The sequence below is a fragment of the Pteropus medius genome, unplaced genomic scaffold (assembly GCF_902729225.1).
Source record: "Pteropus medius unplaced genomic scaffold, Ma_sr-lr_union100, whole genome shotgun sequence".
NCBI lineage: Eukaryota > Metazoa > Chordata > Mammalia > Chiroptera > Pteropodidae > Pteropus > Pteropus medius.
In genome coordinates, this window is record NW_024343733.1 from 6454679 (window position 1) to 6474316 (window position 19638).

At 41.3% G+C, this 19638-nt stretch overlaps 1 protein-coding gene across 5 annotated transcripts in view; it reads left to right on the plus strand.

The window, feature by feature from the left end:
• DGCR2 (DiGeorge syndrome critical region gene 2) overlaps nucleotides 1–19638 on the plus strand; it is a 74582-nt gene that overhangs the window by 9987 nt on the left and 44957 nt on the right. For 2 of the 5 annotated variants that reach the window (XM_039868362.1, XM_039868363.1), the window contains exon 2: nucleotides 15717–15839. The exons of 2 other annotated variants lie outside the window; for them this stretch is intronic. In XM_039868362.1, coding sequence (XP_039724296.1) covers nucleotides 15717–15839 — 123 coding nt within the window. Of the gene's footprint in view, nucleotides 1–14231; nucleotides 14364–15163; nucleotides 15384–15716; nucleotides 15840–19638 lie in introns of those variants that run through there. One more of the 5 variants, XM_039868361.1, reaches the window with a different exon arrangement.

The window sequence follows — 19638 nt, forward strand, 5'->3', positions numbered from 1 at the left end:
GAGGGCTTAGATGTCCTGGAGTCATTTGAGCTCAGTTTGTTTAATAAGCTCCTAGCCCCACCATCCATCACCTTTAACATTTCCTGTCCTCCCCATGTCACATGTCTGTGTTCCAGTAGTTTCTGGCTTGTGCAGTGGGTATGGGTGATGTTGTCTGAAGGTGGGGCTGAGCTTGGCCTGGGGATTTGGTATGTGTAGTCTTACACATAATTTATCTGACAACTCCATTTGTGGGGAGGCAGTTAGGCCAGCAGCGGGTCCCTTGTGTAGATAAGGATGCCAAGGCCCAGAGAGAATAATTATCTTACCTGGTGGCATCACTAGCTTTTAAGTAGAAGAGGCAGAAACCAGAAACTGAGGACTAGTATGTTGAGCCATGTGCCCTGTCTCCTTCAGGATTCCAAAATAAGATGAAAGAGCTGCATGGCTGCAAGGAGCAGTGGAGATGTACCGTCTGGTGCCCTCTGCAGAGGAGGAGGCATCTTCTTAGTGCTCATTGCCTCTGGCTCCACCACCATCTTGTGTGGACACTAACACTGTCACAGCTCTTTGGACCTAGCAGACCAGTTCAGAGAGTTAGCCTTTTAGTGGTCTACCTTGGTCACTTCACTACCTTGTGATTGCAATCCAAAGAAAATGTACGTTTTTGAGAAGCTTGGGAAGCTTTTTAGTATCTTACCTTTCACCTCCTTGTGGATTTTGAACCATGTGGATACGTGACCTCTTATGAAGCATTAATAAAAAGTAAACTATCAGAAAAAGGAATTCTAAAATAAATATTTCATATACTTAAACGTAAAACTGATAATACTTGTAAAAAATAGGTTTGCCCTAAAAACGAATAGGACACACAATAAAACAATGTTATAAAATTCTGTCTAGATGCTGAATGCAGGTACTCACATCAGCCTTATTTTGCAGATGAAGAAACAGAGCTTGGGAGAATAAGTGACTTGCCTAGAGTCATGCATCTCACCAGTATTTAAAACCTGGGCATCCTAGTGTTGATGCTCTGATATTGCACAGCTTCAATAAGTCCATTATCCTCAGCTCTTTGGCCATCTGCTCTTTCTCATCTTTATCCTCCTGCCTTTTCAACTTGAACCTCCTTGCTTTTCTTGTCTCCCTCCCATGGCCTTGGCCACCAGTGAGTGCCAGTGCTAACTCCCCATCTCACCTGGCCCCTGCCCTCAGCTGTGTTTTCAGGAATGCCCTTCAGGGTGCCTCATACTTGGCCTGTCAGAGCTGAAAGCGTCCCCTGCTGGCCTGGTCCTGTGGTCTTGGTTCTTAGCTTCTGCTGCTGTTATCGTTATCAGTATCACCACCACCACCGCTATCCACCACCGTATTCCCTACTTCTGAGTATCATGCACTCTGCTAAGCACTTGGTATGCAATAACTTAATTAATTCTAACTATACCCCTACTCTTAGTAGAGTTTTTGGTGTGTCGACTCTTACTCTTGATTTATTTCTGAAATAAATGTATGAAATGAAACTCTCAGGCTGTAAATGTTATCTTTGAGCATTCTTTAAAGAAGCCTGCTAATGATAAGCTTTGTGCTTTTGCAGGTGTAACTCAGGTGAGGGTTCACGTGAGTGCTAAGCTAGCCTGAGAGGGGAGCCAGGGGCAGGCCTCCCCACTGATGGCTGGGTCTCCTTTTAGGTTGCCTCAGATTCACAGGCCTGCTTTCCTGCAGGAGTTTATTTGGTTTTATTATTGCCAATGTGACTTTAAAATCCCTCATTTACACATGGGAAACTGGTCTGGAGAGGGACATGAAGAGACCTCATTTTCTTTTTCTAAATGGAGATAGTAATGACACTGACCTTAGAGGATTGTTGGCTAGATCCAGGGAAACAAGTTTTAATTTTTTTTTCAACTGTGGTTAAAAAAAAATTATATAAAATATACACTCTTAACCTTTTTAAGTGTACAATACAGTAGTGTTAACTATATACACCCTGTTGTTATCCTGCAAAACAGAAATTCAATACCCATTGAACAATTTCCCTTTTCCCCCTCACCCCAGCCCTTTGCAACCACTCTTCTATTTTCTGTTTCTAGAAGTTTGACTATTTTGGGTACCTCATGTAAGTGGAATTATGTAGTATTTGCCTTTTTTTGATTCTTTTTGATACATACCCAGAATTGGGATTGCCGAATCATATGGTAATTCTATTTTTAATTTTTTGGGAACACCCATAATGTTTTCCATGGTTACTGTACCTTTTTACAGTCCCACCACTAGTGCACAAAGGTTCCAATTCCTCCATATTCTCACCAACAATTGTTATTTATTTTTTTGTTTGTTTGTTTCATTTTGTTTTTTAATATTGGCCATTCTAAAGGGCATGGGATAATTAATATCTCATTGTGGCTTTGATTTGCATTTCCCTGGTGATTGGTGATATTGATCATCTTTTCATATTCTTGTTGGTCATTTGTATATCTTTAGGGAAGTGTTTGTCCTTTGTCAGTTTTAGAATCAGTTGTTTGTTTTTATGTTGTTGAGTTTTAGGAGTTCTCAATATGTTCTCGATACTAATACCTCAGATATATAATTTGCAAATATTTTCTCATTCTGTAGGTTACGTTTTCTCTTTGTTAATTTGATAGAGTCCCCTTTGTCTGCTCTTGCATTTGTTACCTGTGCTTTTAGTGTCATATCTGAAAATTCATTGTTAGATCCAGTGTCATGAAGCTTTTCTCCTGTTTTCTTCTAGAAGTTTTTTAGTTTCCGGTCTTACATTTAGGTCTTTAATTATTTTGAGTTGATTCTGTATATGATGTACAGTAATGGTTCAGCTGCATTCTTTTGCAAGAGGATGACCAGTTTTCCCAGAACTATTTGTTGCAGCGACTATTCTGTCCCCATTGTATGGCCTTGGCACCTTTGTCCAAGATCATTTGACCATATCCTTGAAGGTGTATTTCAGGGTTCTCTATTCTGTTCCTTTGGCCTGTATATCAGTGTTTATGCCACAGTGTTTTGATTACTGTATCTTTGTAATATGTTTTGAAATCAGGACATGTGAGGCCTCCAGCTTTGTTAGTTTCTCAAGATTGTTTTGGCTGTTCGGGGTTCTTCAAGTTTCCGTATTAATTTTAGGATGGATTTTTCTGTTTTGGCAAAAAAAAAAAAATGTCATTGGCATTTTGATAAGGATTACATCAAATCTGTAGATTGCATAGTATTGAAATCTTAAGTCTTCCAGTTCATGAACATGGGATGCCTTTCATTTGTGTCTTTTTAAATTTTTCAGTGTTTTATAGTTTGCAGTGTACTACTCTTTTACCTCCTTGGATTTTCCTAAGTGTTTCATTCTTTTTGATGCTATTGTAAATGGAATTGTTTTATTTCCTTTTCAGGTTGTTCATTGTTAGTGTATAGAAATATAACTCGTTTTTTGTCAGACTTTTGTATCCTGCAATTTTGCTGAATTTATTAGTGCTAACAAGTGTGTGTGTGTGTGTGTGTGTATTATTATGTATTGTGAATCTTTAGAACTGACATATAAGATGCTATCTGCAAACAAAGATCATTTTGTTTCTTCCTTTCTAGTTTAGATGCCTTTTTTCTTTTTCTTTTTCTTGCCTAATTGCACTAGCTAGTACTTCTAATACTGTGTTGAATATAACAAGATTTGACATTGTAAGAAACTGCAAGATGTATTTTCAAAGTGGTTGTGCCATTTTACATTCCCATCAACATTATATGAATTCCAATTGTTCTGTAATCTCGCCAGCATTTGGTGTTGTCAGACTTTTTAAGTTTAGCTGTCATGTGGTTTTAATCGCATTTTCCTGTGAGTGATGGTATTGAGCACTTTTTTGTTTTTTTAACCATTCGTATATCTTCTTTTGAGAAGTATCTCTTCAAATCTTTTGCTCATTCTTAAGAGATTGTTTGCCTTTTTATTTATATTTATTATCGAGTTGTAGACGTTCTTTGTATATTCCAGATAAAAGTTCTTAGATATGTTACAGATATTTTCTCAATGACTTCCCCATTTATTTGCTTAGCTGTACTTTTAAAAGTATCTGTTTTATTTTTTAATTTCGTACACTAAAATTCACTCTTTTTAATATATCATTCTTTGAGCTTTGACAAATGAGTAGAGTCATGTAATCATCACCACATTCAAGATGGAGAACACAGTTCCATGACCGTTTCCCTTGTGTTGTCACTTTGGAGTCAGCACTTCCCCTTACCTTGAGGTTCCCACCTGGCAGCCACTGATCTTTTGGTGAAGTCCAGTCTATAACATTTTTTCTTTTCTAAATCATGCTTTTGGTGATGTATGTAAGCACTCTGCCTTACCTAGGTTCACGAAGATTTTCTGCTAAAAGTTTTATAATGTTAAGTTTTACATTTAAGTCTTTGATCTGTTTTGAATGAGTTGTTATATCTGATATGAGGTATGGGTTGAGGTTCACTTTTGCTATATGGATGTCCAGTTGCCCTATTATCACTGGTTGAGAGATTTCCTTTCTCTGTTAATTATCTTTGCACCTTTGGCAAAAATCAGTTGGCCACATTTGTGTGACTATATCTAGCTCTCTGTTCTGCTTCATTGATCTATGTATCTTTAGGGAACTTTTGATGAAAGATAATTTTAAAGAAGTTTAGTTTATCTTTTTTTTTTTGTTTATTTTTTTACGGTTATGCTTTTTATGTTTCCCTCTGAAATCTTTGCCTGCCCCAAGGTTGGGAAGATATTCTGCCTCCTTATTTGACTTTGAGCTCCATGAGGGCAGAGACCTTGTATTTTTCATTCTGCTCTTCTTGCTTGCCTCTAGCATAGCGCTTGATCCTGGCCTTGTTTGTTTGAAGGAGGTAACAGATTGCCTTAAGAATTTAAATATAATAATGTATTCAAGGCACTTGATACATTGCCTGGCACAGGGAAAATGAACATTCAAGAATCTGATTTTGCTACAGCTGTTGTTTCTCTTGAGATGAACTATACTGGTGACTGTCATCAAAATGTGGAATGAGTATTGGATGAAACTGTTGGTAGATGTTATGCCAGATACGAGAAAGCTATTACTCCGGTTCTGCCCTGCCCTCTTGTCCTGGTCTTATTCTCAAGTATATACCTCCCCATCCTCCACCTCCACCTTCATAAAATATAGAATCATTGCAGGTTGCTGTTCTTTTCTTGAAGTGTTATTCATTTCAAAGAATCGCTTGGTGAACCTGCTTCTTCTCTCCAGTCATATCCTTTTCCTTACGGCCTCTCTCTCCTCTTCTAGGATAACTCAGTTTAAGCAGGGCCTCCTTCCCCAAGTATCTATGTCAGGAGAAATTGGAGGGCAGGGCAGACGAGCCAGTGTCCCATTTGGGCAGTGTCTGTGTCTGAGGAAAGAATGTAGCAGATGATGGTAGCTTAATCTCTTAGATGTAGCAAATGCTTGTTATTTATGAGAAATAAATACTGAAGTTCAGCCTTGTCACTTGGTTCTGGTGTGGCATTCTCCACTGTCAGCCCTGTGACTCCTTGGCTAATAGGAGAAAGTAGCTAACACTCCCCCTGTGCTTGGCAGCCCCCCTGAGCTGGTCACCTACTTGTCCTTGTCAGGGAGCAGGGAGCACTGTCACACAGACTCAGCAGTCAGATGAGCCTCCCCTCCCACAGGGAGGGCTGACTGAAGGCAATTCTCCTCATGCCCCAGGGGCTATTTGAAAGTGAGTTTGGTGGTCACAGTGACTGGGGAGCAACTGGCATTTAGAAAAGCATATCAAAGAATTCATGGATCTATTTCAAAACCATAACAGGAATGTTTTCATGTTTTAAGTATATTTAATACATCTCTGGCTGTTCAGGTTGCCATCAGTAGTCGGACACTCCTAGTTTCCTGGGGCTTTGTGTGGCCTGCTCTACGGAGTCACAGTATTTCTTAAGTCCTGTCTTCTGTCTTACCAAAGAAGAAATGGGTCAGAATCAGAAAGTTTGGACCCAGCCCTCTGAAAGAGGATGGGTTGGCCATGCCCCAAATCAGAAAGAAGGTCCTCCTGATGGGGGCAGCTGCCATTCCAGCCCCATTCATGACCTAATTCCTGCTTAGCTGTACTGGCTTTCGGGATGGAGATCTGGGTGAAAGAGCTCAGAGCCTGGTTTCTGGGTCCCATTCTGCTGCTGCCAACTTGACATCTGATATGGAGCAGACAGGTTGGCCATTCTGTGACGTAAGCTGGCTGGACTAGGTAGTTGTTTCAATAACTGTAGCAGTCTCTGGTTTTCCTTTAAATTTTAGTAATAAAACTTCAGTTCTTTAGCTTTCTCTGAGCCACACATGTCTTACTTCCTCTTGAACTCTGGGCCCTCGTGTGTCAGAATCGTGGAGCCAGCTGGTCTCTGAGCTCATTTCAGCTTGGCATCATTCCTGCTGCAACCCGGGCGCCTGCCAGAGGTGAGGGACGCCTAGGCGTACTATTAACAGCAGCCTTAACTGGGCTTCGCTGCCTGAGACCCAGTTGCACACCGTGCTGTGCAAAGCTTCTGGTCCCTGATCCCTGCCCCCATTCTCTCTTTCCCCTTGTGGGTCCCTCTGAGAGCATTTGACTTGTCAGAGGGCCTCAAGACTCATTCCAAGGAACGTAATACGTGAAACTGTTCTGCAACCAAGCACTGTTTTAGTGGCTTTCTCTTTGGGGCCTCATGACCACCCCACACCCCAAAAGTTAGGAGAGTAGAGCAAGGATGATCACCCCCACGTTTCACAGGTGAAGGAATGAAGGCCATTGAGATTGAGTAGGTGTCATGGCACATAGGGGCTTCACTGCAGTTCAGGAGCTGGGGCCTCTTTCAGAGCTGATTCACTGTGCCAGGAAGCTATAGGGACAGGGAAGTTACAAGTAAGCCTGCTGGAGCTTTGAAATGACAACACTGGGAAAAGGCCAGAGGGGCTGCAGTGGGGTTGGGGTGGGGGTGGTACAGGGACTGCCCAGCCACGGGTCCCAAGAACCAGAAATGAGTAAGGTGTTGGGGGGAAGGCCCTCCTGAAAGGGCAAATGGCATTTAGAACACTGTAGAGAAGGCAGGGGCTTTGTAACGTAATCACAATTTATTCACAGTTTATTCCGGAATGATCTCCTGTGAACTGTTGTGGGTGCCTGGTAATGCTTTCCCTCACCTCCTAGTTCTGCCCTCCTAAATTCATTTTTCGTCCTGCTGCCAACTGGTGTTCTGATGGAGCTCTCTTCCACTGCCAGCAGCATCCACTCCTGGAGCCATAGTGTGTCCATGAGCCATCTAGTCCTGCTGTACCTTTTGGTCTTATCTCCCATTGGGTGATGAGAGTGCTCCTTTTCCTGCTCGGTGGCACTTGTCCAGGCTGGGCCCTGACAGGTAGGCTTTCCTCATGTTTGCTGGTGGTTCAGGTGCTGTCCATCCTGAGGCCTAGTTGAAGCTCCTATTTTCACCCCTGCCTCAGCACAAGTAACCTTTCTTCAGAAGGCCTGCTTAGCAGGGATGCCCTCTGCTGTGTATTTTAGTGACCAATGTTGTCATCAGTGGTTTGTGACCATTCTTGAAAGTGTCCAGAGAGATGGCTGGCCCATGTTCCATGATGCAGAACAGGACCCAGAATCCCATGGAGGCTATTCTAGAGCTGTCACGTCACTTGTACAGCAGGGCCTAGCCAGATCCTTTCCCTTCTTCCACTGGTTCTAAGTGTGGTGCTGGATAAATATCTCTGTCCCAGTATTGCCCGGTGTAGGAGGCCAAACGAGGACCTGGGGGAACACCCTGCCCTGCTGGGAAGCAGCTGTTAGCTCTTTCCAAGGAAGAATGTCGCAACAATCTGATGGAGGCTGCACTGCCACTATGGATCTGAGACCTTCTGGTCTCTGGGTGGACATGGCGGCTGCATCTGAGGATCTCATTCCAGTGGTGGAAGCCGTTGGAGTGGGCTGTGGGCAGTGGGAAGAGATGGGGTAGAATTCTTTCCTGCATTTCTTGGCGGGAAATTTTTTGATTTCCTGAGCAGTGTGGCTATGGACACCTGCACTTCCACTGTACTCTGTCTTCCTCTATTTCTTTGTGGGCAAATGTTGAGAAATCAATTCCAAACAATTTAGGCAGCATATTAAATGTCACACAGTAATTTGAGACAGCTCGGTTTACATAATTTAAAATAAGGCCAAGGTTTGCTGACAAAGGAAAAATGGAATCTAGAGAAAGACTGTGTTGCAGAGACTTATAAATTTCTACATGGCGCAAATCTTATTTCCACACGTTACATAGTTTAAAGCAGTAGTTCTCCAAGTGTGGCCAGGGGTCCTGGGTGGCTCTGCGAGGTCAAAGCTGTTTTCATAATAATACTGAGGTGTCATTTGCCTCTCTCTCTCATTACACTCAAAAGTGCATTGGCGGCATTTCCAGAGGCTACTTGACAGGTAGTGGGGGACAGCTAATGGGATAAGTGCTTGGGATTCTCTTTTTTAAGGGATTTAAAAAATTTGTGGTAAAATACACATAACAAAATTTACCACTTTATCCATTTTTAGATGTACACTTAAGTGGCAGTAAGTACATAAACAGTGTTGTGCAACTATCAACCACTCTCCCTTTGCAGAACTTTTTCACCTTCCCACACTGAAACTCTATACCTATTAAAGGGTAAATCCCCCTCCCCCAGCCCCTGGCAGCCTATGTTCTACTTTCTGTCTCTGAATTTGACTACTTTATGGACATAAATGAAATCATGTAGCATTTGTTCTTCTCTGTCTAGCTTATTTCACCTAGCATAATGCCCTTAAGTTTCGTCCATGCTGTAGCATGTGTCAGTTTCTTTCTTTCTTTCTTTCTTTTTTTTTTATGATCCTGTAATATCCCATAGTATGGCTCTACCACATTTTGTTTATCCATTCATCTGTTGATGAACACTTGAGTTGTTTCCACCTCTTGGCAATTGTGAGTAATGCTGCTGTGAACATCAGTGTATGGGTATATTTGAGTCCTTGCTTTCAGTTCTTTTGGATGTTACACCTAAGAGTAGGATTGCTGGGTCACATGGTAACTCTGTTTGACTTTTGAGCATGTGCTTGGGAATCTTGTGTTTAAAAACATTTCTCAATTTTAATTTCTAATACAGTAAATGTTAGTGGATATAACCCACATAAATAAAAGGTCTTTGGGGTCCTCAGAAATTTTAAGAGTGTAAAGGGGTCTTGGGAGGAAAAAATTTGAGAACGGTGAATGTGATCGCAATTCTCGTTTTGATATTGTGGGGGCATGGATTATTTCAAAAAGTGCTATCTATTGGCTAGGAAGAGCCTACCTACCTCTCCCTTTTATAGCCAGAAGACAGTCATCACAACAGAAGGCCGGGGACAGGACCTTGGCAAAGCCAGTAGTGGGAAGAGGGAGGGACTGCTTTGGACAACTTTAAGGCAGAAATTGTGCCGATTACAAAGGGCCTAAAGAAGATATTGAGGAAGAAAGGAGGGGAATGCTGATTCACGGAGTAATGCCAGTTAGAACCACCAGAATCACTGGCTGACATACCATGCAGCTGACTGTACATCAGTCTCTGCCACACGATGCAAGTCCTGAGTTTACCTGCTTTGTTTACTGCTCTGGCCCAGTCACCTGGGGAGTTGCCTGACACAAAGCAGGTGCACAGTAAATATTTTCTGAATAAGTGGTTCACATGTGTTAACCAGTGACTCACACACTGGATTGCTTTCAGAACAGCCCCTGCACTAGGAGTGAATCAGGAAGGAAGAGAAGAGATATCAGAGGGCTGTTGACACATTGCTATGGACTTAAAGAATAGAGGACGATCTTTGAGCATTTCAGTTTGTCAGACATTTAGTGAGTGCCTCCCTGTGCTGGGTGTTAAGTATGGGGTGGAGGGAAGAAGGTTATCCCTGCACTTAAACTCTAGAACATAGGTTGGCAAACTACAGCCTGCAGCTGGCCACTTCTTTTTGTTCTGTTTTGTTTTATTTTTACATGTTGCTGTATATATCAGTGTTTCATTCCTTTTTATTGATGAGTAATATTCCATTGTATGACTATACAGCCACTTGTTTATCCATTCACTTGTTTTGGACATTTAGATTGTTTCTAGCTTTTGGCTATTAAAAATAAAATTATTCTGAACAAGGCCTTGTATTTTCATTTCTCGGGTAAATACCTAAGAGTGGAATGACTGGGTCATATGGCTCTGTGTGTGTGTGTGTGTTGTGTTTTAAGCCTTTTAGAAACTGTCAACTTGTTTTCCAAAGCACTTGTACCATTTTGCGTTCTCTTTAGTAATCCAGGAGAATTCCAATTACTTCACATACTTTCCAGCACTTAGTATCATCATTCTTTTTAATTTTAGCCACTAACAAGTATGTCATGGCATCTCATGACTTTAATTCCTGTTTCCTTAATGACAGTAATCTTTTATTTGTTTATTTGCCATATTTTCTTTGGTTAAATGTTCATTAAAACCTTTTGCTCATTTTTAAAATTGGGTGGGTTTTAGCGAAATTCAAGATATATATTCTGGATACCAGTGCTTTATCAGATATTTCATTTACAAATGTTTTCTTCCAGTATGTGACTTGTCTTTTTATTAACAGTATATTTTGAAAAAGAAAAGTTCTCAATTTCAATGAAGTCCAATTTATCAACTTTTTCTTTTATGGATTGTACTTCTGTTATATGTATCTAAGAAATCTTTGCCTAAGCCAAGGTCACAAAGATTTTCTCCTATATTTTCTTTTAGAAGTTTTGTAGTTTTAGGTTTTTCTTTTAGGTCTATGATCTATTTTGAGTTAATTTTTGATACAGAGAATGGATCAAAGTTCTTTTAAAAATGGATATCCAGTTGTCCCAGTACCATTTGTTGAGAGGACTGTTCTTTCTCCAGGGAATTGCCTTTGCACCTTTGTCATAAATCATTTGCCCGCATATGTGTGGGCTTATTTCTGGATACTCTGTTCTGGTTCCATTGATCTTTATATCTGTCTTGATGCTTATGCCAAGCTTCTTTTTTACTTTTTAAAAATAATTAAAATTTTTTTTCAATTGTAGTTGACATAAATATTATATTAGTTTCAGGTAGAACGTAATGATCAGACATTTATATAACTTGAACAGTGATCACCCTGATGAATCTAGTACTCATCTGACAACATAGTTATTACAATATTATTGGCTATATTCTTTATGCCATACTTTACATCTTCATGACTGTTTTGTAACTACGAATTTGTACTACTTAATCCCTTCCCCCTTTTTCACCTAGCCCCCAAAATCCCCTTCCCATCTGGCAACCATCAAAATGTTCTCTGTATCTATGCATTTGTTTTTGTTTTGTTTATTTTGTTCATTAGATTCCACATATAAGTGAAATCATATGGCATTTGTCTTTCTCTGTCTTCATTACTGTACCTTTATAATAAGTGCTCACATCAAATAATGTGAGTCCTCCAACTTTGTTCTTCCTTTCAAAGTTGTCTTGGGTATTCTAAGTTCTTTGCATTTCCATATGAATTTGAGTCAGTTTGTCAGTTTCTATAGAAAGGCCTGCTGGAATATTGATTGGGATTGCATTAATCTATAATGAATTTGGGTAAAATTGATATCTTCACAGTATTGAGTTTATTGATTCATGAACTCTTTGTGTATCCCCATAGGTTTAGGCCTTTAAAAATTTCTTCTTAGTAATATTCTGTAATTTTCAGTGTATAAGACTTACATATCTGTCATTAGATTTGTCCCTAAGTATTTCCTATTTTTTGATGCGATTGTTATGGTAATTTTTTAATATTTAAGTTTCTGGAAGAGTTTGTATGGAATTGGTGTTATTTCTTCCATAAATATTTAGTAGAATTTTCCAGTGAAGCCATCTGGGCTAGGAGTTTTCTTGGTGTGAAGGTTTTTAACTAAAAATTCAATTTCTTTAATAGCTATAATGTTATACAGGTTATTGATTTCTTTTTGAGTGAACTCTGGTAGTTTGTGCCTTTAGAGGAATTTTATATGTGCTTATTTGCCCTATATTTCTTCTTTGACTCATAGGATATTTAGGCATACGTCCATACAATTGGGGGGATTTTCAGGATATCTTTATGCAGTTGATTTTTTATTTAATTCAGTTGTCATCAAACCAATATACTTTGTATGATTTAGATCATTATATGTTTACTGAGATTTGTTTAACAGCCCATAATATCTGTTATGGTAAATATTATGTATGCATACGAAAAGAATTGTATATTTTGCTGTTTTTGGGTGGAGAGTGCTATAAATGTTGGTTAGGTCCAGTTGGTTGATAGTGGTGTTCAGGTGTCTGTGTCCTTGCTGATTTGTCTGCTTGTCCTGTCAGTTATTGAGAGAGGAGATTGAAATCTCTGACTATATTTATGAGTTTGTCTATTAGCAATTACTACAGTTTTTTGTTCGTATTTTAAAGCTCTGCTATAGATGCATAAACATTTAGGATTATTGTTCTTTATCATGATTAAATCACCTTCTTTATTCCCGGCAATATTATATGCCTTTCAGTCTGCTTTGTGTGGTATTAATATAACCACTCCAGCTTTTGGTCAATGTTAGCATGCTATGTCTTTTTCCATGTTCTGTTTTCACCTATTTATGTCCTTATGTAAAGTGGGTTTCTTTTAGGCAATATATAGTTGGGTCTTGCTTTTTTACCTGTGTTATAAATTTGCCTTTTAATTGGGGTGCTTGGATCACCCCATATAGTTATCAGTTAGGCAGAATTAATCAAAATCTATCATTTTGTCATTTATTTTAAATTTGCACCATCTGTTGTTTGTTTCCTTTTCTTTCTGCCTTCTTTTGGGTTTATTTTTATTCCGTTTTGTCGTTTTTGTTGGGTTACTTGCTGTAATTCTTGTGTTAGTTTAATGGCATTTATCTTTAACTTATTACAGTTTACCTTCACGTGACATATCACTTTAGGAGCATTACAACAATATGCTCCTGCTTCTCTAATAACTTTTGTTGCTGCTGTTGTCAGAGTTTTACTGCTACATATATATAAACCTTGCAATATAGTATACATGTTTTGCATTAAATAATTCTAGGTTAACAACTTATTTTTCTTTTCAGAACTTAAAAGAATTTCTCCGCTGTCTTCCAGCTTGTATTGTTTCTAATGAGAAATCTACTATCATTTTTATCTTTGTTTCTCTGTGTATAATGTTTTTTTTTTTCCTCTGACTACTTTTAAGATTTTTTTCCTTTATCACTGGTGTTAAGCAATTTGATTATGATATGTCTTGGAGTAGTGTTCTTTATATTTCTTGTGTTTGGGATTCATTGAGCTCTTGGATCTGTGGGTTTATAGTGTCCATCAAATTGGGAAGTTTTTCTGCCATTGTTTCTTCAACTGTTTCATCTGTTCCCCCCTCTAAGTACATATATGTTAGGATGCTTGAAGTTGTCCTACAGCTCACAGTTCATTTCTTCTAGCCGTTTTTTTCTTTCTGTGTTTTAATGTAGCGCATCTTTATTGTCTTCCAGTCACTAGCTTTTCCTCTACAAAACTGAATCTATTAATCTTACGCAGTATATTTTTCATCTCTGGCACTGTACTTCTCATCTCCAGAAAGTTAGTTTCTTTTTAAAAATCTTTCATATCTCTACTTAATTTTCTCTCTAGCCTCTTGAGCATTTGCAGTACAGTTATAACATTTCACATACTTGTTTGTATTCTCATTTGTACCATTTCTTGGTCAGTTTTGAGTGAGTGAATTTTTTCTCATTTTGTTTATAATTTCCTGGGTTTTTTTTTTGTATTTCTGGTAATTTTTTATTGAATGCCAGACTTTATGAATTTTGCCTTTTTTGCTGCTGCATAGTTTTGCATTTCTATAAATATTCTTGAGCTTTGTTGTAGGATGTAACTTGGAAACAACTTGATTTTGTCAGCTCTTGCTTTTACTCTTTGTTAGGCAGGACTGAGCAGCTTTTAGTCTGGAGATCATTTTCCCCCACTAACGAGGCAAGACTCTTCTGGGTACTTGTCTCAGTGCCCCACGAATCATGAGTTTTTCCAGTCTGGCTCCAGAATAGACACTGTTCGTGGCCCTGCCGAACTTCTTTGGTTCGTTCCCTCCAGTCCTGTAGGGTGGTTCTTTCCCAGGCCTGGGGTAGTTTCCTCCCACCCAGCACTGATCACACCCTGCTCACCGCCCCAGGGGTCCCTCTGTACATCTCTGGAGTCTTGTCTGTGCAGCTCTTTCTTCTCGTGTGCTCTCCAGAGCACTGTCCTATGAGCACTACCTGCCTTGGTTTCCCTGTTTTTAGTTGCATCCACTCAGCCCCAAGAGTCTTCTGGGCACTGGGCGTCCCTCTCCCTGCTCTGCAGCCTGGAAATATTCCTCAGGTGGTAAGGTTCACTCGTGTTTTCTGACCTGAGATCATTGTCCTTCATTGTTTGATGTCCATTGTCTGGACAACTGGTGTTTTCTTATATTTTGTCCTTAGTTGTTTCAAGTGGGTGGTTACATTTGTCCCTGTAACTCCACTCTTCCTGTGTCATCATTTTGGTGTGCAGGGCTCCATCCCTCACACCTCATTGTTTTTCCTTGGTTCCAAGGTTTGCCCATTTATCAACTGCCACCTTGGTTCCAGAGCCTGCTGACTTTTCCTTGAAGGATCAGAGAGAGAGTAAATATTTTTGGCTTTGCAGGTCATGTAGTCTCTCTTGCAGCCACTCAGCTCTGCTGTTACAGCTCAAAAGCAGCCCTAGACAATACATACTTGTGGCTATGTTCCAATAAAACTTTGTTTTGAAAACTGGTGGGAAGAGTAGGAATTGGCCCGTTGGGCTGTAATTTACCAACTCCTTGCCACAGTTCAAGACCTTACTTTGCCGAGTTATTCAATATTTTTGTCTGGTTCCCCATTTTAATTAACTGTTTTCAGAAATTTTTGCCAGTTATACCTGCTTAAAACACAAATCTTATCACGTTACTTATTGGTTCCCTACAACATACCAAATAAAGGTCAGAATTATCTTCCCTTCAGAATTTCCACAATCTGACCCTTCTTATATTTCTGATCTTATCTCCAGTTATTCCTCATCTGTCATCTCACACACAGTCTATTTAGCATGCTATACTACCCCGTGATATTTCCTTAAGCCTGCTTTTTCTGAACTGCTCTTCCTTTCCTGTTACATTTTAGGTAACTTCTGAAGCCATCGACCTGCCTTGGGAGCCCTGTTCACATCCCACCTTCTTTAAGAAGCATTCCAGAGCCCTGAGGCAGAGGCAGTTTCTCCTTCTTTCATGTTTTAGCACGTTGTTTGAACGCTCCTGTGGTGGTGACCTCTGTTTGCGCTTTGTCAGAAACCCCAGTGTGTGTTTATGTATGTCCTCTCTGTTCACCCAGAATCCCTCAGGAGGTGAGAGGTGTGCCCTCTTATTTCTGTCTACTCTGCAGGGCAGCACAGAGCCTGACACGTGACAGTGTGTGTTTGAGGTGGCACATAAAGATCTGTGTCTTGAGGGGTGCGATGCTCTGGGGACTTGTGGTGTTGTGGGCACAACTCTTAGCTCCTCCTTGGGGCATACATGCAGGCCCCTGAGGAGGCAGGCTGTGGGCAGGCTGCCTGGTGTCTGGCTTACGCTCATGGGGACCAGGCAGTGGCAGGACCGGGTGGTGGCAGGCCTGGCCACTCCAGGTCTCTACTGCTACTGCCACTTCCTCAATGGCCTCTTGCCCTTTGGTTCCACAGAGCTGCGGTGCAACCCTGGGCAGTTTGCCTGTCGCAGTGGCACCATCCAGTGCATCCCCCTCCCCTGGCAGTGTGACGGCTTGGTGACTTGTGAGGATAAGAGCGACGAAGCCGACTGTCCAGGTGAGTGTGTCGGGCAGGCAGACGCACATGGCCCGTGCTTCCCGTCGGGGGGAGATGGTGTCAACTGGTACCCTGTGCTGTAGCCATGTGCTGGAACATTATTTCGGGCTGACCCTCTCCCCTCTCTTTCTCTCTCTGTCTTTTTAAAAAATAGATGCCTAACACAGGTGGATCTCAGAACTCATAAGATAGAGTCAGGGCTGTGGTGAGGCAAGAGAGGCACCTGGGGTGCCACATTTCGGGAGGTCCTGCTGGCCCCGAGAGCAGCGCCCTGTACTCTGGTGGCCTCTTGCCTCCGCCTCGCCTGGCTCTGGGGGTAGGCGCCTTTGCGACTTGGCTAGAATCCTGACGAGGATCATTTAGACTGGCCTTTGGCTCTGCCTTTCTGTCCTGCTCACTCAGTCACTAGTTATCTTTCACTTGGGGGTTTTCTTCTGGTGATGCGTATGCTCCTGAAGATATGCAGATGTCAGAGAAAGTCTGCGTTGCTCTCTCTCCCCTTAGTTTCTGCTCCGGCACCCTCAAGGAGTGTAACACCCCTCATGAGTAATGGCGTTCAGTACATCCCCGGTTTTCGACTTGCGTTGGGGTAGATGGGGCAGCATCGTGCGTGTGAGAGAGACAGACACACACACACTAATGTGTTTAAGACCCAAGTGGTCCTGATAAAGCCCCTAAGAGGAAGGCATGGCTTACTCCAGCATGAGAATCTTAGACCTAAACTCTTTGGCCTGGGATTTCTTCATAGTCTGGCTTGTTTGTTTTTTGCCAACTTGCTTTATCACTATTTCCCCTTCAGTGACTCAGCTGGGCTGTTTCCTACACTGCCCACTCCATTAAGAATTTCCTAGCCATATGCTTCATTTATGCCTCTCTTTTTTCCTGGAATCCACCTGTTTTGTTTCTTCATGGACAGATCCTGCCCATCCTTCAAGACTTGGCTAGATGATGCTCCAGCAAGAGGGCACCTCTGGGCTCTCTGGCTGTAGGCTGGCTTCTGCCAACACCAGCTCTGTCCCTCTCTGACAGCACATAGAACCGCTGGTAATTCTCACCATCACCTGTGCCCATACTTGATCTCTCTTTCCAGACTGAGCCCCCTAAGGGCAGGAGACCTGTCCTCTTCTTCAGGGGGAGGGACTTGGCCTAGAACAGGGGTTCTTTTCAACATTCAGTAAGTGAAAAGAGCGTTGTAATTCCTGTAGGCCAGGTGTTAAAACTCAGTTAACTCTAACCGAGGGGATCAAGTAGGACATCAAGTAAAAGTGACATTCGAGCTTGGGACAGTTCTTTGAGGGGGGGGTTTCAACATAAGAAATGAGGTGGTCTGGTTGGCCTGTATTTGCCTATAAAGATGACCCCTATAATGAAATCTTTCCTAATCGTCCCTTGAGCCTGTTCTTCATCGAATTGTGCATGTCTGTGGTTGAGACATTGCCTTTCCAAACGAGAGTTGGAATGGTGGCAGCTGGGTCAGGAGCCTCTGGGACAGCCCTGTGTCTGGGAGCGTCCCCTGGCCTGACTTAATGGGGTGAGACTTTATATCCAGCCTCCTAGAGAATTTTCTAAACAAAGACCAAATGGTTCTTGGCTTGTTTTAAAGTGGAAGCACAGCTTATCTACTTCTCAGAGCACCTTTTGATTTAGCTTGTAAGGTTGTGTGTAATAACTGACCTGTTATAGGCACTGAAACTATGGTAGGTACTCTTATGGTTCATCTTGTTCATCTGTCTTTGTGCTGTGGACGTGCTGAAGGCAGTGACTAGATCTGTTTTCTCTTTTGGGTCCTGTGGTTGGCACAGAGAGTTACAAGTCCACTCAGCACAAGTGTTGACTTGAAGTTACATAAGTTTCTGTATTTTCTCCCCAGACAGAAAAATAAAGTCTATTCTACAGGAGCCGAGAGTTCTGAGTAGATGGCGTGCTCCAGGCCCTCACCACTGAGGGTGCGATGATAATGACAGTGTATGTGAACTCACTGAGGCTAGTGGTCTGGTGTGCTGGAGGAGGGGCGAGGAGGCTGAGGCCCTGTGGGATCTCCTGACTCACTCCTCTTTCCCTTGACTCCTGGTACTGTGCCTGTCCTGTGGTATAGTGCCATGCCATGAGCTAGGTATGATAAGCAGGTTGATTTCTGATTGTTTTTAGAGTTGGGATTCTGAGAAATTTAAGTTGTTAAAATATATAAAGAATAATATACTTATTTCTCACTTCCCTGAATTAATAACTGCTGAAATTTTGTCATATTTCTTTCTAGTTTATTTTAAACTTAATTTTTAAAAACATCGTGGATATCGGTCAGGTCTTCATTAATATTTCCCCCTATCAAGAAAAAAAAAAGGGGAAGAAGAAAAGTCTTTCTTGGGAGGGAAGTGCAGACAGGAAGTTAGCTAATAATCACCTTTGCTCTGGCCTTCCGATGTGTGGGGAGAGTTTAAACCTGTATGAAGCCTTAGCCGTGCGTGGTCAGGTTGCTTTTGAACATGGACTTCTGGACTTCTGGAGTGACCTTACAAGATCATTTCATTGCCCTGCTAAAAGCCTTCTGAAATTACAATAAAAGATATAACATCACGGGGATAAGATAGTGGGGAAAGATGTAAGACTAATGTAAGACTAGATCAGTAATTTCAGCCTGGTTTTGGAAGGCAGAAAATGGGTGGCGTGCTATATATAGTCTGGGCATTCAGTCCATTCCCTGCATTGCAGGGCTGGAAGGCTGGAACCGTAACACTCAGACCCCACTGCCAGCAGCCTTCTGAATATCATTTAGCCCATGAGATCCTTCCCATGAAATTTGGAAGGTGAAAGGGAGGTAGAAGAATCCTTCTTCCTCTAGCACTGGTGTGGGTGTGTGGGCTTTAGGTTGAGGTGACTGCAGTAGCTTCCACATCCCCCACGGGCCAGCCATCTCGGGGCTGCCGGGTAACCATGGTCTGGCAGCAGTTTTCTGCAGTGTCCTCGCCTATAGATGACAAGGGCAGCTTCCTGGCTCGCTGGACTACGCCCGCAGAGGTGAAATGGACAGTTCGAGGAGACTCACTTTACTTGTACGCACACCGTAGCCTTTTCAATTGTTTTGAAAGCACTAATTCCCTGTATCAAATCCCTTCATGTTTGAAATATCTGACATGGTTTCTGCTCTCCTGACTGAACCACCTTTGATATAAATGGGAACTAACAAAAGATGTGTAAAATGTTTAATGGAGAAAAATTTACAACTTTATTAAGAGATGTTAAAGAAGACTTGAATAAATAGAGACAGGATGTTCTTGGCTAGGAAGACTTGATGTGGTAAAGCTGCCTGTTGATCTGAGGATTCAGTGCATCTCCAAAGAGTTTTTTGGGACATATCACAAGTCCGTTCTAAAATGTTTCAAAGAATAATGTCTTAATATTGTTAGGGCACTTTGAAGAGTAAAGAGTGAGCACTTGTCTTACCAATGTCAGGCTTACTTTACAAGTGTCTCAGGGTAGCATGAATTGGCCAGTGGGACAGAAGAACTGCTAGAAGCAGACCTGAGAAACTTGATATATGGCAGAGGTGGAATTACATAATACTGTGCAAAGGTTAGACTCCAGTACATAGTGCTATGACAGTCATAAAGGAATAAAATTGGATCATGCAGAAATATCAGTTTCAAATTAATTAAAGAAAAACTTCTAGAGTACAATAGAGAATACCTTTATAACTTTGATAAGGAAGGATTTTTTTTAAGTCACAAAAAATGTTAAATCTAAAATAAAAGTGATCTGTATGGGAAGTTAACACAATGTAAATATATATATGCCTTACTGT